The sequence below is a fragment of the Petromyzon marinus genome, chromosome 59 (genome assembly GCF_048934315.1).
Source record: "Petromyzon marinus isolate PM22_M1 ecotype Great Lakes invasive population chromosome 59, UKy_Petmar_22M1.pri1.0, whole genome shotgun sequence".
NCBI classification, from domain to species: domain Eukaryota; kingdom Metazoa; phylum Chordata; class Hyperoartia; order Petromyzontiformes; family Petromyzontidae; genus Petromyzon; species Petromyzon marinus.
In genome coordinates this window covers 125107-150192 of record NC_133725.1, presented here as the reverse complement: position 1 = coordinate 150192, position 25086 = coordinate 125107, and the positions used below count along the sequence as shown (strand labels likewise).

Below are 25086 nucleotides of genomic sequence, written 5' to 3'. Positions count from 1 at the left end.
TTATGTCTAGCGTCCAGCGGTCAGGGTCAGAATTGAGCGCTCAGGGTCAGGGTTTGGCTGTCAGGGTCAGGGTTTAGCTGTCAGGGTCAGGGTTTAGCTGTCAGGGTCAGGGTTTAGCTATCAGGGTCAGGGTTTGGCTGTCAGGTTCAGGGTTTGGCTGTCAGGTTCAGGGTTTAGCTGTCAGGGTCAGGGTTTAGCTATCAGGGTCAGGGTTTGGCTGTCAGGTTCAGGGTTTGGCTGTCAGGTTCAGGGTTTGGCCGTCAGGTTCAGGGTTTGGCTGTCAGGTTCAGGGTTTAGCTGTCAGGGTCAGGGTTTAGCTGTCAGGGTCAGGGTTTAGCTGTCAGGGTCAGGGTTTAGCTGTCAGGATCAGGGTTTGGCTGTCAGGTTCAGGGTTTAGCTGTCAGGGTCAGGGTTTAGCTATCAGGATCAGGGTTTGGCTGTCAAGTTCAGGGTTTGGCTGTCAGGTTCAGGGTTTGGCTGTCAGGTTCAGGGTTTGGCTGTCAGGTTCAGGGTTTAGCTGTCAGGGTCAGGGTTTAGCTATCAGGTTCAGGGTTTAGCTGTCAGGGTCAGGGTTTGCCTGTCAGGTTCAGGGTTTAGCTGTCAAGGTCAGGCTTGAGCGGTCAGGTGGCGCTCCAGCGGCGCGTTTGCGAGCGTGGACTCACGAGAAGGCAAACGCGAGGAGGGCGCCGCTCACGACGATGAAGTCCAGGATGTTCCAGGGGTCGCGGAAGTAGGCCCCACGGTGGAGCACCAGGCCCAGGTCGATCATCTGCTCGCAGCAGGCAGCGACGACGAGGAGAAGGAGGAGGGGAGAGAGGAGGGAGGAGAAGGGAGGAGGAGGAGGGGGAGGAGGAGCAGAGTGAGAGGGGGGGATACCGGCGGCCCGCCGTCAGAAATGGATGTGGGGGGGGGGCGTAGGATTACAGTACAGCAATGGCGTTTGCCATGCTGTCCCTCAGCTGCCCACAACGTAAACCCCGTAAGCGTCACCAGGAATGCGCTGCGTGCGTCGTCATCATCATCATCATTATCATCGTTGTCATCGTCGTCATCATCACCGTTGTCATCGTCGTTATCATCATCATCGTCGTCATCGTCGTTGTCATCGTCGTTGTCATCGTCGTCATCATCATCGATGTCATCATCGTCATCATCATCCATGTCATCGTCGTCATCATCATCCATGTCATCGTCGTCATCATCATCGTCATCATCATCGTCGTCGTCATCATCATCATCGTCGTCGTCGTCGTCGTCGTCATCATCATCATCATCGTCGTCGTCGTCGTCATCATCATCGTCATCATCGTCATCATCGTCATCATCGTCATCATCGTCGTCATCATCATCGTTGTCGTCATCATCATCATCGTCATCGTCGTCATCATCATCGTCATCATCATCATCATCGTCGTCGTTGTCATCATCGTCGTTGTCATTGTCATCGTCGTTGTCATCTTCGTTGTCATCATTGTCATCATCATCATCGTCGTCATCGTCATCATCATGACGTTCACCGCCCGAGGATGGACAACGTTCCCGGCAGCGGCTGCCGCCAGGGGCGCAACAAACGGCGAACGCCGACAAACCTTAAAGACCATTTCGAAGGTGAAGACCCCAGTGAAGACGTAATCGAAGTACCGCAGCACCTGCAACGACAGAGCAAGACCCGCTGTCAGGAGCCGGGCAACCACCCCCTCGTGTGCCGCGGTGCCGGCCTTCGCAGGCGCCCGCTAACGGCACTCGCCCCAACGGTCCGTCGAGGCTACCCGGGGGATCTTTGTCAGTGTCTGCGTGCGCGCACCTTGTTGCGGATGGAGCCGGCATCGACGGGGTCCTCTGCGGCGAGCGCGATGCTGCTCATGGCGATGACCAGGAGGATGCACATCTCGAAGTAGCGCATGTTCACCACGTAGTGGCACGCACGGCGCACACTGCACGCACACGCGGTGATCAGCTGGGCGGCGGTGGTGGTGGTTCGTGGTGGTGGTGGTTCGTGGTGGTGGTGGTTCGTGGTGGTTCGTGGTGGTGGTGGCTCGTGGTGGTGGCGGTAGTTCGTGGTGGTGGTGGTTCGTGGTGGTGCATGGTGGTGGTGTAAGTGCCGGCGGTGGTTCATAGTGGTGGCGGTGGTGGAGGTGGTGGTTCGTGGTGGTGGCGGTGGTGCATGGTGGTTGTGGTGGCGGTGGTGGTTTGTGGTGGTGGCGGTGCGCGGTAGTTGTGGCGGTTTGTGGTGGTCGTGTGTGGTGGTGGTGACGGTGACGGTGCGTGGTGGTGGTGGTGATGGTGGTGGTGACGGTGCGTGGTGGTGGTGCGTGGCGGTGGTGGTGGCGGTTTCTGTTGGTGGTGTGTGGTGGTGCGTGGCAGTACGTACGGGTTGGTGGTGCTGAAGACGAACATGGAACTGAAGGGCACCATGGGCTTGGGGCCCGTGGGGTCGCCCTCCGCCCCCTCCCCCTCCTCCGCCTCCGCCTCTTTCTCCTCCTTCCCCGCGCCTGTGGCACAAACGCGGCCACGGTGGTGGCGGCAGTGGTATTGGAGGTGATGGTGTTGGCGGTGTTGGTAATGGTTGTGGTGACGTTGGTAGTGGCAGCATTGGTTGTGTTGGTGGTGGTGATGGTGTTGGTGATAGTGGTAGCGGTGGTGACGGTGGTAGTGGTGACGATGGTAGTGGTGTTGGTGATGGTGGTAGTGGTGATGGTGGTAGTGGTGACGATGGTAGTGTTGGCGGTGTTGGTGGCAGTGGCGGTGGTGTTGGTGAAGGTGGTAGCGGCGGTGACGGTGGTAGTGGTGAGGGCGGAGGTCACGGTGGCGTTGTTGTTACACCGTGCCGATGCTAACTGCTCGACACCACGCCAAAACTAGCTACTACTGGCCAAGAGTAATAATTAATCTAATTAGATAATCTATCTAAATTGAAAAAAATAAAAATAATTTGAACCGTTCGGATAGCTACCCACTTAGTGCCTATTTTAATACACACAATGGACAGGCAATGGGCTCGCATAATGCACATGCATAATGTACATTGACTCATTAATCCCCACCCCCCCCCACTTTTCGCAAGAACAGCGTAGAAGTGTGGTCAACACATATATGCCTCTATATAAGTGTAATGGGTTCACTTGAGACGCACACTTAAACTTGGAGGCAACACTATTTATTAAACAGACACACTCGAACAACTTTATAAGGTGGTGACCGCCGTTCCTAATTTAACTAACACTGGGAGGGATAAATACATAACGGGACGAGGACAGGTGACCAGGCTGCCTGGTGCACGAGCGGAGATCGGAGACTCGAGGACCGAAGATGGCATCTTCAGCCCCGCTCTCTCTCCGCACGAGGCTTATAACGGCTGCGGCGTGGTCGGCTCCGCCCTCGGCCACGCCCCCTTCCCGATCCTTCGGGAAGGTCTAGGTCCCTTACCACGTGACCACCGCGCCCCCATCTGGGGTCCCCTGGCCCCCCTTGGTCCGGTCACGTGCCCTATCGGGTTCACGCCAGATGTCACTGCCTGACGCGACCTCAGTGACACCCGGACGCTCTCCACCTACAGAACCCTTCATTTCCTGGGACTGTCTCAACACAGTAGTGACATCAGTTATGTGGACTTCTCCACAAATCTGGCTGTCGCCTGATGAAGCTAGTTGTAATTACTGGCGAAACGTCGTACTCAGATTGTAAATGTTGTGGCTTGGCTCTCTAACACACCGGTGTGCTGCACTAGTGACGAATTGGCATGTTCTGTTTATGTGACAACCCTTACTAGTTGGCTGTGTCGGATGGTGGCGGGGTTTAACGACACATTCATGTATTTATGCGATCTAACCCAAAAAAAACCTCCATTGTGGAATGTGGATGATGTTGGTTACGAAAGCCTACCACTGCGTGTTAAACTGCCACGCCCGTGCGGAGGGAGGCAGAGTAAACCTGGCACCTTGCAGCTGCGTGGAGTCTCCGGCGGGCCCGGTGAGAGTGACCGGGATCTTCACCAGCTGGCTCGGCTCGGCCTTGCCCCCACCCTTGCCGTTGCCCTCTGACCCTGGGCCCTTGGCGTCGAGGGAGGGCACGCCAACGGTGGCGTTGATGCCCATGTGGCCGTCCCTGGGCGGGGGGTGGCGTGGGGGGAAGCGAGACACCATCACCCGAGTCGGGACTCGAACCCGGGCGGTTTCTGGCTGCGTGTCGGGGAAGCGGGTGGAGACTGACTCTCCATGAGTTACTTTTATTATAATGATCATAATTATAACGATGATGAGGAACTCAGTTTAATGAAGCACTTATCAAATTGGTCATCTCAAAAGTGCCGTACACAAGTAAAAAAAAAAGAGAAAAATAAAACACCCTTCTTGTTATTGTTACAACTAACGATTCAACTCGCGTGACGTTCCGGGTGATGGCCCTTCTCCACGGCATACCCAATCGGGTCGTTTGCGGTGTGGATAAAGATGAAAAAAAAGAAAAATTATTGGCGCATTCTGACCACGATGCCATCACGTAGAGGCCTACCGCTTGCGAGTGGCATCGCCGGATATCTAGCGTCCTACTTAGAGAGAGCTGTTTCAGTGCCGTCTTGTAGGTTAGTGGGTGAGTGGATGCGTCTGAGTGGTTGGGTTGGTGAGTGGGTGAATGAGTGGATGAGTGGGTGGATGAGTGGGTGTGTGGGTGAGTGAGCGACTTGGTGAGTGGGTGAGTGAGTGACTTGGTGAGTGGGTGACTGGGTGAGTGGATGAGTGGGTGACTGGGTGAGTGGATGAGTGGGTGACTGGGTGACTGGGTGAGTGAGTGGATGAGTGGGTGAGTGGATGAGCGGGTGAGTGGGTGACTGGGTGAGTGGATGAATGGGTGAATGGGTGAATGGGTGAATGGATGTTGCCACTGTGCAGCTGCCAGACTCATTGCTTTGCGCCTTTGGCAATGAGACATTAGGGACTGCTGTTTAAGTTTTGTCTTGAAAACTCACTTTTTAAACAGACCTTTAACTCCCCCGCCTAGCCTGCGAGCATTTGCGGATAAAGGTGCGCCACTTTATAAATGTAATTGATTATTGTTATTGTTGTTGGCCGGGGGGCGGCCACTGGATTCGAACCGGTACCTGCGCACGCCATCGGCGGCGCCCCTCTGCCCGTTGAGCTCCCCGTCCCGCGGCACTCCGTTGGGTCTCCGCGGGGCCTCCAGGCCCGAGGAGGTGAGGAGGAACTCCCTCTCTCCTGCGAGGCACACGCACGCAGCCGGTCAGATAAATGCACCGACGGATGGATGGACAGACGGATTGGACAGATTGGATGGATGGACAAACAGACGGTTGGACTGACAGACAGGGGGACAAATAGGATGGACTTATGGGCGGATGGACGGTCGTATGGACGAACGGATGGATGGGTGGGTGGAGCGGATAGATGGTTGGGTTGAAGAATTAACTGAACACCACCCACCACCGTCCACACCATCCAGCCACTTCACCAGGTACTCATTTTGAGGATGAGTCGATCTCGGAGAGGGGCCTAGGACCAGTTCAGATAATCATCACCGATGTTGGTGACCGTGAGCAGTAATCGAACTCGGGATTGCCGGGTTCGTTGCGCAACACGGCGCTAACATGCTACTACACTACCGTTACCACCACCACCACTGTTACTAGCACCACCATTACCACCACCACCGTTACCACCACCACCATTACCACCACTCACCGGTAAACACGTCATCGCGGCCCGGGTGCCCGAGCGCCAGGCCTCCGGTCGGCACGGCGCCGGCGATTCCGCCGACTCCGACGCCGGAGCCGCCGCCAACGACGGCGGCTCCGGCGGCTCCGGCGGCTCCGGCGGCCTGCGGGGGCCGCGTGGCCGTGGGGTCGGGCGGGGGCCGGTAGCAGGCCGACGAGGTGCGGAAGGGGCTGGCGTTGAGGGCCTCCGTGCTGGTGGCGCGCAGGTGCTGGCGCCGCAGCTCGTTGGCGCGCTGCTCCCACACGGAGCGTGGCTTGGAGGAGAGCCGTGGCTCCTTGCTGGCGCACGACGGCGCGGGGAGGAAGGGAGGAAGGGAGTAAGCGACGGTGGCGATGGTGATGATGATATGATGATGAGGGTGACAGCGATGATGACGTTGATGGTGACGATGATGATTACAACAACGATGACGACGACGACGCCGCCGCGTATCCCCACCTGGACAGATTGGCGGCCGACATGGGGCTGACCTCCGCGACCTCCCGGGCTTTCTGCATGGCGAGTTTATGCGTGGCAGCCTCCTCTTCCTCCTCCTCGTCCTGCTGGGAGTAACCGCGCAACACCCACATACATCTCCCGTACGCGTCAAGCTCCCACCGCCAGCCACATCAAGGACAAAGGTCGCCCCAGCGTAGCCGCAACGGACCGTCGGGGCAAATGCCGTTTGGCGATGAAGCGGCACCCACGGAAGGCCGGTGCCCGGGTGGCCAACACACCACACGCCTTCGTCTCTCGAGTGGCGATGTTTGCAGCGATAATAATAATAATAATAAATCAAATGTATGGTTGTGCATTCTCATACCTGGGATCCCAGTGCGCAACGCATGAAGAGCAGGAGACAAAAACAGAACCAGGGGGCAACCAACCGAACTCGAGAGGCAAGGCAACTTTAAAGAGATGGAGTTTCAAAGCGGACTTGAATCTACCGACTCTGATTGCCCTGATTTCAAGTAGCAAGGCGATCCATGGTTTCGGTGCCACACTAACAAAAGCCCGGTCACCAAAAGAGCGCAACCTGGGAGTGCCGAGAAGTTGGAGATCAGAAGATGTTAAGGACCGTGATGGAATATATCAATGTAATAGTTCCTGCAAGTAATGTGGGGCGAGCCCTTTTAAAGCCTTAAAGGTGAATAGCAGTAGCATAAAAATGCATCCGGAATTTGACCGGTAGCCAATGAAGTGCTAAGAGGACCTGGTGTAATGCGCTCACGGAATGGTGACCGTGTAAGCACTCTCGCTGCAGTATTCTGAACAAAGTACTCGTCGCAGGCTGAGTGGACCTAGGGGGAGGCCGGGACCGGTTCAGACAACCGTCACCGGTGTCGGTGGTGGGTCGTGAGCGGGGAACCGAACTCGGGCTGCCGGGTTTCGTAACGCGGCCGCGCTAACCGCTGCGCCGCTGCTCCCTGCGCTCGGGGCACCGACGATCACCCTCATCGATTCATCACCTTGGTCAGCTCCTGGGCATTGGCGAGATTGTCCACAGCGATGGCCAGGAAGACGTTGAGGAGGGTGTCTGTGCGTCACAGTGGACGTCGCTAAGGGCTCAGCACGGACACCGCGCAGAAGCTCAAGGGACAACCTTAGCAGGCGGACACGAGCACGCACACGCCGGACGGGTGGACGGATGGACAGACATCGGACGCACGGACGGACGAACAGAGGGATGGACAGATGGACACATGGAAAGATGGGGAGACACACGGATAGAGAGACCGATGGGAACCCAGACGGAAAGACAAATGGACAGGCAGACAGATGGACAGAGCTGATGTTTAAACATTTCACGCCTCAGCTGGAGTGCGTTGCGTATCTACGTGCGTTGAACTTCTTTCGCACCGTACGTAGCCAACCATGCTAATCGGAGGTGCGGGCGGGGGAAAGGGACAACAAACTAAAGACACATCAACAACAACAACAACAAGCGGTTCTCAGGAAATTAGTTTGTCAATCCAAATGATGATTTAAAGTGCCATACAGCTCCTGGAGTGGACTTCTTAATATCGGAAAGGGAAGAGCGTTCCAGACGGTCGCAGGAGCAGCAGCCAGCCAAGAAAGCCACCACCACTGCTGCTGCTACTGCCGCGAGGATGACTGGAGTTCATGTGAGGACGATGATGTGGAGGGTGGGGGTGGTGGGGGGTTAGGATACAGTTCCCGAAGAGGGTGAGGACGATGAAGTAGAGGGAGGCGAACATCCCGTCGTCGACGCCGCCCTGCGACACGATGGCATCGTACATCACCACGTTCCAGTCCTCGCCCGTCAGGATCTGCAAGCAGCGCAGGGCAAGTCGTCATCATCATCATCGCCACCATCATCGCGATCATCGCTATCACCACCATCGTCGCCATCATCACTATCATCATTATTGCCATCATCGTTATCATCACCATCTTCATCACCATGTTCGGCATCATCATTGCTATTGTCATCGCCATCATTGCTGTCATGATCACCATCATCACCATCGCCACCATCATCGCCATCATCATCTTCTCCATCAACACCATCATCACTACCATCATCACTACCATCATCACTACCATCATTGCCATCATCACTACCATCATCGCCATCATCATCATCGCTTCATCGTTATCATCATCACTATCTCAATCACCATCTTCATCACCAATATCATCTCCATCATCGGCATCATCATTGCTATTGTCATCGCCATCATTGCTGTCACGACCAGACAGTCTCGTCCCTTCACCTGATGAAGGCCACTTGTGTTGTGGCCAAAACGTTGTGAGAATTTTATTGTTATTTTATATTATCAATTTATTATTTTATTCTCATTCTACGTGACTTTACCGAAAGAACCAAAGAAGATGAATCCTTGTAGTCACGAAAGCTTTAAATCGAAAAATCATCATCATCATTGTCATCATCTTCATCACCATCTTCATCATTGCCATCACCATCATCGCCACCACCGACCATCACCGCCACCACCGTCACCATCGTCGTCCCCTGGCTGCATGCTTCGTGCGGAGTGCGCGATACCGGGGGTGCGAGTGAGGAACAGAGGGACCTGCCTGGAACACGGTCATGATGGCCGCCGGGAAGGTGTTGAAGTTCGTGTCGGGGGTGCTGTGGTCGAAGTTAAATCTGGAGGAAGACGGGCGAGAGAGAAAACGAATTACAAAGACATCCGAGGGCGCATCCGCTAGAGATCCCATTGCTGGCTCTGAGAATTAACAAAAATAAAACAAACATAAATTTTTACTGCCGTGCAACAAACATTACTCTCATATGGCAGAGCAGGGGGGGGAGATTGCTGCCCTCTGCAGAAGAAATCTCAGAGGTAGTTCTGTGGAATGCGCTTCCGTGAAGCCGTTCTGTGTGGACCAGACGTCGTTTCAAGAAGCGGATCTCGGAGGTAGCTGTATGATATCTGCTTAAGTTGGTTCCGTTCTCTGATAACAAGGAGGAGGAGGATGAGGAGGGGGGGGTTACATTTGGCGTGCGAGATTTTATTTTCACCCCCAACGGATTTCTTCTCTCTCCGGTATTTGTGGAGATTTTTTTTTCGCGGTCGGAATCCAGCAGGAGGGGGGGGGGACCCTGGTAAAGTTTGACTGCATTCCACTCACTGGCCCCCGAAGAGCTGCATGCCCAGCAGAGCGAAGACGACGATGAAGAGGAAGAGCAGGAAGAGGAGGGACACGATGGACTTCATGGAGTTGAGCAGAGACACAACCAGATTCCGCAAAGATGACCAGTACCTACATACAAGCGCACGCGCACAGACAATGCATCCCCGCCCCCTCGTGTAGCCTGTAACAGACTGTTGGGGACACGTGCTGACTGTTGGGGACACGTGCTGATTGCGAACACCTATGAAGGCCGGCACTGTCGCACACGAGGAGGGGGGTGGCCAGCACCACGCCGCGGCCGCCTCTGTCTCCCTAAGTGGCGATGCTTACGCACAGCACCAGGTACTAATTTGAGGCTGAGTCGACCTCGGGGGGAGGCCCAGGACCGGTTCAGATAATCGTCATTGGTGTTGGCCGTGAGCGGGGATGGAGCCCGGGTCGCCGGGGTTCGTAGCGCAGCGTGGCGCTAACCGCTACGCCACCGCTCCCCTCAAGAGACGACCATTACCCACGTAGAGACAAAGGCCCCCCATATAGGCTCTCGCAGGCTGTTGAGGGCAAGTGCCGTAAGCCAGCAGCAGCACGTATGAAAGCCGCCACCGTGGTACACGCTAGGGGTGGGTGGCGACCACAATCGCCAGCCAAACGTCACGGTCACTCGAAATGTAAATATTGCCATGGGTTCGCTCCAACGCACAACCGGCTTCGTGCTGATGTCGAAGCTAATTGCGCACGTTTTTGTGTTACGTGACAAACCTTACCAAATGGTCGTGTCGGGTGGTGGCGGGTTTAACGGCGCATGCGTTTATAATTACGCGATCAAACCCATGGAGGGGGGGGGGGGAAACTTGTATTATGGGTGTGGACACCGCCACGCCCGGCCACCTTTGTCTCCCCCCACCCCCCCGGCAGTGACGCTTCTTTACACATCGCACTGGGTACACGCACCGCGGCCACATCGGACACCGCGACACTTCGTTCGTCCGCACAGCGCCAAGCGTCTTGCAGGGCGAGTCGTTGTCATCGTCGTCATCATCGTCATCATCGTCGTCGTCATTGTCGTCATCGTCGTCGTCGTCATCATCGTCGTCATCGTCATCGTCGTTGTCGTCATCGTCGTCGTCGTCGTCGTCGTCGTCATCGTCGTTGTCGTTATCGTCGTCGTCATCGCCATCGGCTGCCGCTACGGAAAGTCCCCAAGCGCTAAGAAGTATCGTGTGTCGTTGGGGGGGGTGGTGGGGGTGGGGGGATGTGGGGGTGTGGGGGGTCCCACTCACTTGGTCACCTTGAAGATCCTCAGAAGCCTCAGGGCCCGCAGAACCCTGAGGCCGAACGCCGACCTGGGCTGCAGAGTGGACCAGATGATTTCGAAGATGCTGCCGATCACCACCTGCACCGCACGGACATCCCCTCCCATCAACGCCATTGCTCCTCCTGGTGAGCTCCGCTTCGTATATAGGGGGAATCTGCTTACGAATAAATCGACTTACGAACGTTCAGAGATATGAACAAATCTGTTCGTATGTCCAGTTGCAGCTGTTCACGATGCTATTGCCTGTGACAGGTTGATTTATGAAAAGAAGAGAGCAACTGTGCAGACATCTCTCAGTCAGTTGTTTAAAGAGAGTAGAGAAAACACGAACACCAAAGGGAATTAGCATCTACATCTGTAGAGCGTGAAGAACCAGTGGCATCTACATCTGTAGAGCGTGAAGAACCAGTGTCATCTAGATCTGTAGAACGTGAAGAACCAGTGGCATCTACATCTGTAGAATGTGAAGATCCAGTGGCATCTACATCTGTAGAGCGTGAAGAACCAGTGGCATCTACATCTGTAGAGCGTGAAGAACCAGTGGCATCTACATCTGTAGAGCGTTAAGAACCAGTGACATCTACATCTGTAGAGCGTGAAGAACCAGTGGCATCTACATCTGTAGAGCATGAAGAACCAGTGGCATCTACATCTGTAGAGCGTGAAGAACCAGTGGCATCTACATCTGCAGAACGTGAAGAACCAGTGGCATCTACATCTGTAGAGCGTGAAGAACCAGTGGCATCTACATCTGTAGAGCGTGAAGAACCAGTGGCATCTACATCTGCAGAGCGTGAAGAACCAGTGGCATCTACATCTGTAGAGCGTGAAGAACCAGTGGCATCTACATCTGTAGAGCGTGAAGAAACAGTGGCATCTACATCTGTAGAGCGTGAAGAACCAGTGACATCTACATCTGTAGAGCGTGAAGAACCAGTGGCATCTACATCTGTAGAGCGTGAAGAACCAGTGGCATCTATATCTGTAGAGCATGAAGAACCAGTGGCATCTACATCTGTAGAGCGTGAAGAACCAGTGGCATCTACATCTGTAGAGCGTGAAGAACCAGTGTCATCTACATCTGTAGAGCGTGAAGAACCAGTGGCATCTACATCTGTAGAGCGTGAAGAACCAGTGGCATCTACATCGGTAGAGCGTGGAGAACCAGTGGCATCTACATCTGGAGAGCGTGAAGAACCAGTGGCATCTACATCTGTAGAGCGTGAAGAACCAGTGGCATCTACATCTGTAGAGCGTGAAGAACCAGTGGCATCTACGTCTGCAGAGCGTGAATAACCAGTGGCATCTACATCTGTAGAGCGTGAAGAACCAGTGGCATCTACATCTATAGAGCGTGAAAACCAGTGGCATCTACATCTGTAGAGCGTGAAGAACCAGTGGCATCTACATCTGTAGAGCGTGAAGAACCAGTGGCATCTACATCTGTAGAGCGTGAAGAACCAGTGACATCTACATCTGTAGAGCGTGAAGAACCAGTGACATCTACATCTGTAGAGCGTGAAGAACCAGTGGCATCTACATCTGTAGAGCGTGAAGAACCAGTGGCATCTACATCTGTAGAGCGTGAAGAACCAGTGGCATCTACATCTGTAGAGCGTGAAGAACCAGTGGCATCTACATCTGTAGAGCGTGAAGAACCAGTGGCATCTACATCTGTAGAGCGTGAAGAACCAGTGGCATCTACATCTGTAGAGCGTGAAGAACCAGTGGCATCTACATCTGTAGAGCGTGAAGAACCAGTGGCATCTACATCTGCAGAACATGAAGGACCAGTGGCATCTACATCTGTAGAGCGTGAAGAACCAGTGTCATCTACATCTGTAGAGCGTGAAGAACCAGTGGCATCTACATCTGTAGAGCGTGAAGAACCCGTGTCATCTACATCTGTAGAGCGTGAAGAACCAGTGTCATCTACATCTGTAGAGCGTGAAGAACCAGTGTCATCTACATCTGTAGAGCGTGAAGAACCAGTGGCATCTACATCTGTAGAGCGTGAAGAACCAGTGTCATCTACATCTGTAGAGCATGAAGAACCAGTGGCATCTACATCTGTAGAGCATGAAGAACCAGTGGCATCTACATCTGCAGAACGTGAAGAACCAGTGGCATCTACATCTGTAGAGCATGAAGAACCAGTGGCATCTACATCTGTAGAGCGTGAAGAACCAGTGACATCTACATCTGTAGAGCGTGAAGAACCAGTGGCATCTACATCTGTAGAGCGTGAAGAACCAGTGGCATCTACATCTGTAGAGCGTGACGAACCAGTGGCATCTACATCTGCAGAACGTGAAGAACCAGTGGCATCTACATCTGTAGAGTGTGAAGAACCAGTGTCATCTACATCTGTAGAGCGTGAAGAACCAGTGGCATCTACATCTGTAGAGCGTGAAGAACCAGTGGCATCTACATCTGCAGAACGTGAAGAACCAGTGGCATCTACATCTGTAGAGCGTGACGAACCAGTGGTATCTACATCTGTAGAGCGTGAAGAACCAGTGGCATCTACATCTGTAGAGCGTGAAGAACCAGTGGCATCCACATCTGTAGAGCGTGAAGAACCAGTGGCATCTACATCTGTAGAGCGTGAAGAACCAGTGGCATCTACATCTTTAGAGCGTGAAGAACCAGTGTCATCTACATCTGTAGAGCATGAAGAACCAGTGGCATCTACATCTGTAGAGCGTGAAGAACCAGTGGCATCTACATCTGCAGAACATGAAGGACCAGTGGCATCTACATCTGTAGAGCGTGAAGAACCAGTGGCATCTACATCTGTAGAATGTGAAGATCCAGTGGCATCTACATCTGTAGAGCGTGAAGAACCAGTGGCATCTACATCTGTATAGCGTGAAGAACCAGTGGCATCTACATCGGTAGAGCGTGGAGAACCAGTGGCATCTACATCTGGAGAGCGTGAAGAACCAGTGGCATCTACATCTGTAGAGCGTGAAGAACCAGTGGCATCTACATCTGTAGAGCGTGAAGAACCAGTGGCATCTACGTCTGCAGAGCGTGAATAACCAGTGGCATCTACATCTGTAGAGCGTGAAGAACCAGTGGCATCTACATCTGTAGAGCGTGAAAACCAGTGGCATCTACATCTGTAGAGCGTGAAGAACCAGTGGCATCTACATCTGTAGAGCGTGAAGAACCAGTGGCATCTACATCTGTAGAGCGTGAAGAACCAGTGACATCTACATCTGTAGAGCGTGAAGAACCAGTGACATCTACATCTGTAGAGCGTGAAGAACCAGTGGCATCTACATCTGTAGAGCGTGAAGAACCAGTGGCATCTACATCTGTAGAGCGTGAAGAACCAGTGGCATCTACATCTGTAGAGCGTGAAGAACCAGTGGCATCTACATCTGTAGAGCGTGAAGAACCAGTGGCATCTACATCTGTAGAGCGTGAAGAACCAGTGTCATCTACATCTGTAGAGCGTGAAGAACCAGTGGCATCTACATCTGTAGAGCGTGAAGAACCAGTGGCATCTACATCTGCAGAACATGAAGGACCAGTGGCATCTACATCTGTAGAGCGTGAAGAACCAGTGTCATCTACATCTGTAGAGCGTGAAGAACCAGTGGCATCTACATCTGTAGAGCGTGAAGAACCCGTGTCATCTACATCTGTAGAGCGTGAAGAACCAGTGGCATCTACATCTGTAGAGCGTGAAGAACCAGTGTCATCTACATCTGTAGAGCGTGAAGAACCAGTGGCATCTACATCTGTAGAGCGTGAAGAACCAGTGTCATCTACATCTGTAGAGCATGAAGAACCAGTGGCATCTACATCTGTAGAGCATGAAGAACCAGTGGCATCTACATCTGCAGAACGTGAAGAACCAGTGGCATCTACATCTGTAGAGCATGAAGAACCAGTGGCATCTACATCTGTAGAGCATGAAGAACCAGTGACATCTACATCTGTAGAGCGTGAAGAACCAGTGGCATCTACATCTGTAGAGCGTGAAGAACCAGTGGCATCTACATCTGTAGAGCGTGACGAACCAGTGGCATCTACATCTGCAGAACGTGAAGAACCAGTGGCATCTACATCTGTAGAGCGTGAAGAACCAGTGTCATCTACATCTGTAGAGCGTGAAGAACCAGTGGCATCTACATCTGTAGAGCGTGAAGAACCAGTGGCATCTACATCTGCAGAACGTGAAGAACCAGTGGCATCTACATCTGTAGAGCGTGACGAACCAGTGGTATCTACATCTGTAGAGCGTGAAGAACCAGTGGCATCTACATCTGTAGAGCGTGAAGAACCAGTGGCATCCACATCTGTAGAGCGTGAAGAACCAGTGGCATCTACATCTGTAGAGCGTGAAGAACCAGTGGCATCTACATCTGCAGAACGTGAAGAACCAGTGGCATCTACATTTGCAGAATGTGAAGAACCAGTGACATCTACATCTGCAGAACGTGAAGAACCAGTGGCATCTACATCTGCAGAACGTGAAGAACCAGTGGCATCTACATCTGCAGAACGTGAAGAACCAGTGACATCTACATCTGTAGAGCATGAAAAACCAGTGGCATCTACATCTGTAGAACGTGAAGAACCAGTGGCATCTACATCTGCAGAGCGTGAAGAACCAGTGGCATCTACATCTGCAGAACGTGAAGAACCAGTGGCATCTACATATGCAGAGTGTGAAGAACCAGTGGCATCTACATCTGTAGAGCGTGAAGAACCAGTGGCATCTACATCTGCAGAGCGTGAAGAACCAGTGGCATCTATATCAGCAGAACGTGAAGAACCAGTGGAATCTACATCTGCAGAGCGTGAAAACCCAGTGGTATCTACATTTGCAGAACGTGAAAAACCAGTGGCATTTGCATCTGCAGAACATGGATAACCAATGGCATCTACATCTACAGATTATACAACTTTTAAAGCCATTCCCCGTCTTTGGTGTACATGCCGTACAACTTCTTTGGAATTGACAGGAGTAAATTTGTACTTAAAAATCGACTAACGAACAGATATCTGGAACCGTTCGTAAGTAGAGGAGTCCCTGTATATAGTAAGTATCTCTTCAGTAGGTCGTGAGCATATCTTAAGATATGACATATCTGCTGTTTTTGCTGATGCTGTTGTTACTACTATTACTGCTGCAACTGATGATGCTACTGCTCATGTTCCTACTGATGCTACTACTGCTGCTGCTACTACAGCTGCTGCCTGCATCTCACCGCAAAGTCGAAGCAGTTGAAGGAGGAGTGGAAGTAGTTCTGCATCCCGAGCCCATACATCTTGAGCATCATTTCCAGCAGGAAGAGACCCAGGAACACAAACTCCATGTAAGCTGCAAAGACAAAAATCCCCCGTACAGCCTCAACATACTTTTTGTGGTAAGTGCTTTCAAGCGAGTAGCACCTACGAATGACAGGCACGGCAACACGAGGGGCTGGGTGGCCAGCACCACGCCCGGCCGCCTTTATCTCCCCAGCGGCGATGTTTACACGCCGCACCAGGTACTCATTTAAGGCTGAGCCGACCGAGGGGAGGCCCAGGACCGGTTCAGATAATCGTCACTGATGTTGGCCGTGAGCGGGAATCGAACTCGGGGTCGCCGAGTGACCGGGCTGAGACCATAAACTTGCCGCACAAGAGAACCCAGTTTGGCCACAGGGCCGTCGTCAGTCTATGGGAGTCTATGGGCTTTTCTGTAAACCTATGGGGACTCTGCATAAGTCTATAGGCCTTTCTATTTGTTTATTGATCTCCCTATATCCATGGGATCTGTATGCGAGTCTGTGGTGGGTCGCCACGCAATGATGTGGGTCTCTATGTGAGTCTATGGGTCTCGATGCGATGATGTGGGTCTTTATGCGATGATATGGGTGTCTATGCGAGTCTGTGGGTCTCTACACAATGATGTGGGTCTCTACACGAGTCTATGGGTTTCTATGCGAGTCTATGGATTTCTCTGTCGGATTGGGGGGGAGAAATCGGCGAGGGGGGGGGAGGATTGGTAGGTGGGGGGGGTTGGTGAAAGGAGGGGGAGGGACTGATGGGGGGATGGGAGTAGTGCCGACTCACAAAGCACTTCGGTGAGCTCCTTGGGCTGCTTGTAGTGGACCATGGCGACGCAGAGCGTGTTGAGCGCCACCAGGCAGAGCACCGTCCAGTAGAACGCCTGCGACTTCACCATGCGGCGGATGCAGAAGCGCAGGCGCTTCTCCTTGCGCTGGAAGTACGAGGAGGAGGAGGCCGGAGCGGCGCCGGCTGCAATGCCGCCGGCCCCGGTGCCGCCCGACGCACCGGCCAGGCTGCCCCCTCCGACGCCGCCAATTCCCACGCCGATGCCAGCGCTGGCGCCGTCGGATTTGATGCCGGTGATGCTGGCGCGGGCGAACGGGGAGCCTGGGTGGACGGGCAACGTGCAGGGAGGTCACGTGTACGACGACGATGACGAGGAGGAGGAGGAGGAGGGGGGTGGCGATGGTGGCTGACGATGGTGGTTGGATTTGCAATGCGTCCGTAGAGCTACGAGTTCACTTTGACCTCACTCAGATGTCCGCCCGCTTGCTAACCTACTCAGCCAGGCTGCTCACTTACTCACTCGATCGCCCACTCATTCGCTTATGCCCCCACCCGCCTACTCACCAACCCACTTACTCAGTCATCCACCCACCAACCTACTAACTCACGCACCCACCAACCTACTCATTCACTCACCCACCTACTTACTCACCCAACCACCTACCTACTCACTCACCTCCCCACCGACTCACTCATCCACTGACTCACCCACTTATCCATGCCATTCATTCGCCCGCCTACTCATTCATTTATTCACCCGACTCACTCATCTACCAACCCACTCACCTATTCACTCATTAACCCACTCAACCACCACCCACCCACCCAATGGCCCAATCACTCGCTCACTCCCCCACTTACCCAAGGGAAGGAGAGAAAGGAAGCGATCAAGGGAGCGTGAAGGTGCAGTTGAGGAGGGATGTTGTAAGCCACGGTTTTGCTGCGATAATGCATCAACCACGATATCTCATACGATATAAAACCCACGATATTTTGCACAATACAAATCCCCATTATATCTCATACGATATAAGATCCAAGTACGATATAAGACCCACAATATATTGTACAATATAACACCCACGATATCTCATACGATACAAGATTCACAATAACCCATACGATACAAGCGCCACGATATCTCCCTCGAGATATATCTCCCTCGAGATATCGTGGGACTTGTATCCTACCAGGGGTGGTTGTGAGCCAGAACTGACACGCCTGCACCTATAACCCATTGTAAGATCACCGATCCCTGTACCGTCATTATCCCTTTTACATCAAAGCTGCGATTCAGGCCGCTTGTTTTCGACCTCCTCGGGTAGAGTTCTTGTTGTTGTTGTTTTCGTTTAAAAAGAGGCACCAGATGGTTGAGTGATCACAGATGCTGAGCCTACACCGCTGAGAGCACATGGGTTCCAATCCGGGTCACAGTCGCTGCCTGTGGTTAAACCGGGTTTCTCGAGTGCGGTAAATTGATGGTCTCAACCCGGTCACCAGTGACCCACACAGAGATCAATAGACTCACATCGAGAACGATAGACTCATTCACATAGATACCCATAGACTCACAGAGACCCATATACTCACATAGAGACCAAGAGACTGGCATAGAGACCCATAAACATAGCTCCATGTACTTACACAGAGACGTTTATATTAAAAGTAAAACGATAAAATGTTGCATGGTTTGCTCTCGTGAGGACCAGAATGCAGTGATAGGCAGACTGCACATCTGCCCATCAACGCATTCTGGGGCCAACCACCCCTAAAGCGCGGGGTGTGGGGTGGTCGCCCCGATTCGCCACACCCCTAGTGCCGGCATCGCCGATGAAGGCCGGCACCGTGGCACACGAGGGGGTGGGTGGCCAACACCACGCCCGGGCGCCTTTGTCTCCCCGGTGCCGATGTTTAACACACCGCACCGGGGTCCCTCAATTAAGGGCCGAGTCGACCTACCGGAAAGTGCGGGACCAATTTCAATCTTCGCCACCGCTGTCGCGGTCACGGGCGGGAATCGAACCCGGGCCTGCCGGCTACGTAGCGTGGTGGCAGCCCTTGACCGCGAAAGCTACATTGAGCGTCCCGTGTGACGGCAAACCTCGAACAGACAGACGAAATATTTTTGCTTCTTCCCGACTGCCATTCACAGGGAACCCCCAGAGCTCTCTGCTACTGTTGAGCAGCCAGCGGTGGACGTGCTGGGCGACTCGAACGGGCGCAGACGCGGGGGCTGGGGGGCCGGGGGGGTGGGGGGTGATTCACGTGCGAAATGGGAGCGATCGATATCTGGCGGCGGAGAATCGACGACGCTCGGCTAATCCAGTCGCGAACCGTGGGGTGACACCGCTTCAATTTGGGGAGCGCGGCCATGGGGGTGGGGGGTTGGGAAGGTGGGGGGATGAGGGGGTAGGAGGGTGGGGGGGTGGGGGAAGGGGGTTGGCGGGGGGGGCTATGACAGGCGGCAATGCCTGGCATGGGGCCTGTTGTGCATCTCCCTCCTCTCTGGAGCGTCTCATCTGCAGTCAGTCCGTCAAGTTGCTTTATTCCGGGTACGGCCCACTGGGCTAAGAAGCTCTTTTGTCATTTAGGGCCCCTCTTCTGATGCGACGGTAGCCACCAATTCACATGGTAAGCGAATAATTACAGGGGCTGCATAGCACGGCTGGTACTATGGTAGCCAGCAAGTTACAAGTTAACCGAGCGAAGCACGGGCTAGAGATGGGGCTGATGCGGTACAAGAGGACGCGGAGCTGAGTGGACCGGTACCAGCAGTGTCAAGATCGGCCTTTGTGGATACCGATCTTGACATCGCTCCTGGCGAGTTGGAGGCAGTCGCCCTCCAGCAACAATGGAGGGCAGAGGAGCGATGCTCACAACAACGAGCAGAGCACAGGCAAGCATAGCTGGTGTGCATCTGTCAGTTATCTCAGTCAGTCAACCCGTGGCACCTGGTTCTGTGCCATGACCTTCCGTCAGCGAGCATTCGACACTTCACGTGGACACATGAACGCCACTCAGCGGCAAATTGTGGTTATTGTTGTTGGTCGCGTGTGTTAGCGCTAGTGTGTGTTAGTGTGTCGTGAACAGTTAAGTAATCTTTAACTTAGTCTGGAAGTACCGCCAATTGTGAAAGGTGATTACAACTGTTCGCGAGAAACTGACATCGCCGGTAATCGTCGCATCGCGAGAAATGATAACACCACGGCAAAACCCGGACCTCCACCCACATGCGACAGAGAAAGCGCATGCAGAGTGACGCACAAAGTGGTGCACAGAGTGACACAAACGGCATCACGACACCGACAGCACGGTAACACAAAGCACGCAGGGCCGGATTAACATAGGGGGCTATCAGGGTCTCTGGCCAGGCCAGAGGGCCTCTGGATTTTTTATGGTTTCTGTCCCTCTATAAAAAAGTAAATGACTTAAATAAATAAATATATAAATACACGAGTGGCACACGCCAGTCATCCAGCACTGGGGGGGGGGGGGCTGCAGCAAGGGTTGGTGGATCACACAATGATGCTGTGAAACTCCCTCACTCCCATCTCCGTGGGTGGGCGTCGAGGAGGAGCCAAACCCCCTTGGTTCAGTAAAAATGTGGACTCCACCTCGATCCGTCGGTACGGGATCGAGCATTTCCCCCTCGCACGCGCGGGGTTTTTTTTCCCTTCTCCTTACGGTTAAGCGGGTCTCCTCCAACACATATATGGACACTCGTCAATTGGCCGACACTACCTTAAAATACGCAGGACCCCCAGAGCTTGGGGAATTATTGGTACCCCTGTCCTCACGCTCGTCCGTGGTTCCCCCTCCCAGTGCCTCTTTCTACGGGAGAGAGCAAGCGGATGCCGCCGGAGGGCCCCACATGGACCGTGACCAACAGGGGACGAACACGCGAGCAGCGGGCGAACCCACCGTGGACGTTAACTCGGGGAGAGATGACGAGAGTTTGGCACCGGGCACGGGCGTGCCGTGATGAACCGGTTAGAGAGGGAGGGAGTCGAATATACACCACACGGTGGGGGGCGGAGGGGGGCAACTATAACCAACGCGGCACCTCCCCCAATCTATAACCAACCCCACCCCTGAATGTTAATCCGGCCCTGCACACACACGGACGCACAAACGAGCACGAGGAGTGCGTCTGACCAGGTTCCACGACACTGGGCGTCTGCTGCTGCTGCTTCTCTGCGGCCAGGCCACCTTCCTCTGCGTGGATTAAATCATTCCGGCTTTTCCGTAGCGTGGCCCTCCTCAGGACTGTGGAGAGATCCCGGCGCCGGGCTCGTTATCGTCATCGTTATTGTCGTCGTTGCCATCGTCATCGCTATTAGCATCGTCACCCTCAGCGTCATCATCGTCACCATCAGCGTCATCGTTATCAGCATCTTCATTATCACCATCACCGTAATCACCATGAGTGTCATCATCGTTATCATCACCATCATTATCGTCACCATCAGCGTCACCATCAGCATCATCATTGTCACCAGCGTCATCATCGTCACCATCAGCGTCATCATCATCACCATCAGCGTCATCGTTATCAGCGTCTTCATTATCACCATCACTGTAATCACCATCAGTGCCATCATCGTCACCATCACCATAATCTTCGTCACCATCAGCATCATCATCGTCACCATCAGCGTCATCATCGTCACCATCCGCGTCATCATCGTCATCACCATCCGCGTCATCGTCACCATTAGCGTCACCATCAACGTCACCGCTGTCACCATCATTGTCGTCATCGTAAATCACTCTTGTTAATGAGTGCGTGTTTTGTGTATATTTGTGTTGTGTGTCTATTTGTGTTCTGTCTATTTGTGTTGTGTGTATATTTGTGTTGTGCATGGACGTTCGCTGTTCCACGTGAGAGCGAGCGGCTTGCGAGCGGAAGGTCATGAGGTCAAATCCCGATTTGTGGGGGAGTTGACTCGGCCCCCATCATCATTCCTCCGGGGGTCGGATGGGTCGATAACTTCAGCACCACTTTGTGGCGGAAGTCAATGGTGGTTATCCTTACTGATAAGACTCGCCCTCCCTCGCCATAGGAATGTGGAATATAAATACAATCTTCTGATTGATATTTAATCTCGCGGGTTAAATAAAGAGTGGTACATCCACTGACGGAACCAACTGCAGGCGTAATGTTGTGGTTGTCATGGGTCCTGGTGCTTTATATAAAATGCCTGCCCCCTCCGCCGACTCTGCAAACTCCTCGTTAGCCCAGCACCGGTGCAGCTGCACCGACTGCACACTCGATAGCTGCACCACTTGCCCCTTTACCATGAATCGTAATCACCGTGACCACCGCCATCATCGTGAGCTGGCGGGGGGTGTCTCTATCGTCATCGCCATCGTCATCTTGCACCACAAACGATGGGGCCCGAGAGTGATCGCCTCGTCAATGGAAGAGGAGGTTGCTAAGAGCTCTGTCATGGACAGATGCTTCTGCGTGCCACATTGTGTATGCACTGTTGTCGAACCACGGAAGAGGTGATAGCATTATGAGTTGACTCTGGCACAGACCGCGGCAACACAAAGACAAAGATCCCCCGTATAGCCTTTATAAGGCTGTTGGGGTAAGAGCTGTTGGCGAGCAGCGCCTGTGAAGGCCGGCACTGTGGCACACGAGGGGGTGGGTGGCCGGCACCACGCACGACCGCCTTCGCCTCTCCAATGAGGATCTTTACGCACTTACGCTCAGGTACTTGATTAAAGCTGAGTCGACCTAGGGGAGGCCCAGGACCGTGCTAGATATGTCACCTGCGTTGGCCGCGGTTCAGGAATCCAACTCGGGGGGGGGGGTCGCCCGGTTCGTAGCGCAGTGCGCTAACCGCTGCACCGCCGCTCCCCCCACGTACTTGTACACACGCCCTCGCGAACACGCGCGCTCGCCAACACCCGCGCATGCGGACGTGCACATGCACGGAGACCCCCTCCTCCGCCCCACCGATGCACAGCTCATGCCATCATCGCAAGCAAAGGTACAAACCCGGGGAAGGGCGGGGATGAGAGGGGAGGGGGGTGATGGGAGGGGGGCGATTGCCCCTGCACCCCCTGAAGATTGCCCTGGATTCGTGCAATGGGCACAGTGCGCCGCAGCGCTTTCCCTATCGAACGACTTCGCTTGCCGTTAGCAGCAGCAGTAGCCTGGAGCGCATCGTCGCAGCGGCAGCGAGCGGCGGTCCGCTGAGGAGCCGCCTTGCCCAGCGGTTGGGTGGGCGCCATCAAAATACAACCAATCGGGAAGAGGAGGTGGAGGAGGTGGAGAAGGAGGTAGGTGGAGGTGGAGGAGGCGGAGTTGGAGGAGGTGGAGAAGGAGGTAGGTGGAGGAGGGAGGTGGAGGAGGAGGCGCAGGAGATCGTCGTCGCGAACTCTGGGTCTACTCGACGAACGCTCTCATTGGCTGAGCGGCCACCGTGTGATGTCACAAATCCGTCACGTGACGCCGTGCGGGCGCCTCGCGGCAGCGCCACGGCTCGGCAGGGGTGCTTCTGCCCCCATTGTGACACAGACCTCTAGGATCATTGCGGACTCGGGATAATTATGATAAATAATAACAACAAGAGCTATTGCCTTGATAATTAACATTTAACAAAGAAAGTATTTAAGATCGGAACAGGAGGAGGATTTCTCCGCAACTCTGGCGGTCCGCCTGATGATGCTAGTTGTAATTACCGTCGAAACATTGCCAGGTACTCGAATTGTAAACGTAGTAGTCGGTTCACTGTCCAACAGGCAACCGGTGTATAAACCCACTACAACATTTACAATTCGAGTACCGGAATTGTAATGCTGTAGTGGGTTCACTCTCCAACAAACAACTGGTTAGTGCTAGACTAATAACGAATCGGCACGTTTTGTTTACGTGACAAACCTTACTAATTGGCCGTGTCGAGTGCTGGTGGCGGGTTTAACGACACATTTATATTTACGCGATCTAACCCAAAAAAACCTCTATTATGGATAGAAAATATCTTCTTTGGTTCTTTCGGTAAAGTCACGTAGAATGAGAATAAAATAATAAATTGATAAAATAAAATAACACAATAATATTCTCACGACGTTTCGGCCACAACACAAGCGGCCTTCATCAGGTGAAGGGGCGAGACTGTCTGGTAGGACACTCCAGCGCTGTCCTACCAGACAGTCTCGCCCCTTCACCTGATGAAGGCCGCTTGTGTTGTGGCCGAAACGTCGTGAGAATATTATTGTGTTATTTTATTTTATCAATTTATTATTTTATTCTCATTCTACGTGACTTTACCGAAAGAACCAAAGAAGATGAATCATTGCAGTCACGAAAGCTTTAAATCGAAATTTGGATAGAAAATAATTTATGTTTTTATTTTCTTCTGAATGTAAGGTGCCCACGTTTAGAAGCTTCATATTTCCAGACTGCCCCGTCCCCCCACTCCCTCTCACCCCCGACGGTCCAATGCCCCACTCCACCCACCCAGTGCTGGATTAAGCGAGTGCGGGGCCTGTAGCACATGTTGTTATGAAGGGGCCCTTAAAAAAACACGTCCATATTAAAGCACAATTTTTTACTTCCATAGTAAAGTAATTGGATTTCTTCATTCGCTATTCAGCCAGATAATACGACAAATCGTTAACCTTAAACACCCAGTCGTTTGTAAAAGGTGAAGGCAGTATAGTACTATTGTAATAGAGCAAGTGCAAATCACTGAACCGGAATTGATTGCTTGAAAGCATTTAGCGCGGGGCCCTTGAAAGCGCGGGGCCCGTAGCTACACTTGTAGCTACTTGTGATTCTACGATAATCCGGCACTGCACCCACCGCACCTTCTACCGGCGTGGCGGGAGTCACTTCCACCCCTTCCAGAGACGTAGGACTCAGCGTGGAAGAGTAGACCAAATACCACTCGGAGAGGGATTCTCTCTGTAGGGCTTCCTCTACCGGAGGGGGGCCCTTGCGCCCAGCGGTGGTGTGAGCAAAGAGATTGCAGGGCTGTGTCTTTGACCTCTGCCCACTGCTGCAAATTCATATCCGTGGACAACAGGAGTGGAGAATTACCCAACAGCACCTCGTAGAGCGATGAGAGCAACTGTAGCGCGCTGCACAGCCCTACTCGGTCCGTACGTCAACTCAGCCTGAAGTCTATACCTCGAGGGGTGGGGGGAAGACAAAGGCGGCCGAGTGTGGTGATTGGCCACACCACCCCCTCTCATTAGGCACGCTACATAGAGGTTGCTTGCGAACCAGCACTTGCCCGAAGAGCCTGTGCAGGCTACACGAGGGGAGGGGGGGATCTCTGGCTGCGTTTTGTGTGTGTGTGTCCACGGCTGTTGGGCGTGAGTACGTACACACGTGTGTACATACGTACG

The 25086-nt window shown here is 53.4% G+C and overlaps 1 protein-coding gene across 2 annotated transcripts in view; it reads right to left on the bottom strand.

Moving 5' to 3' along the window:
• Positions 1 to 25086, bottom strand: part of LOC116955429 (voltage-dependent P/Q-type calcium channel subunit alpha-1A) — a 164574-nt gene that overhangs the window by 74796 nt on the left and 64692 nt on the right. For both annotated transcript variants that reach the window (XM_076052955.1, XM_076052956.1), the window contains 16 exons: positions 20878 to 20988; positions 16720 to 17043; positions 15870 to 15982; positions 10607 to 10719; positions 9327 to 9458; positions 8769 to 8841; positions 7879 to 7996; positions 7175 to 7242; positions 6165 to 6268; positions 5694 to 6004; positions 5096 to 5210; positions 3938 to 4104; positions 2372 to 2492; positions 1805 to 1934; positions 1590 to 1649; positions 663 to 769 (listed from right to left, as the gene is read on the bottom strand). In XM_076052955.1, the coding sequence (XP_075909070.1) occupies positions 663 to 769; positions 1590 to 1649; positions 1805 to 1934; positions 2372 to 2492; positions 3938 to 4104; positions 5096 to 5210; positions 5694 to 6004; positions 6165 to 6268; positions 7175 to 7242; positions 7879 to 7996; positions 8769 to 8841; positions 9327 to 9458; positions 10607 to 10719; positions 15870 to 15982; positions 16720 to 17043; positions 20878 to 20988 (2167 nt within the window). The remainder of the gene's footprint in view (positions 1 to 662; positions 770 to 1589; positions 1650 to 1804; positions 1935 to 2371; positions 2493 to 3937; positions 4105 to 5095; positions 5211 to 5693; positions 6005 to 6164; positions 6269 to 7174; positions 7243 to 7878; positions 7997 to 8768; positions 8842 to 9326; positions 9459 to 10606; positions 10720 to 15869; positions 15983 to 16719; positions 17044 to 20877; positions 20989 to 25086) is intronic.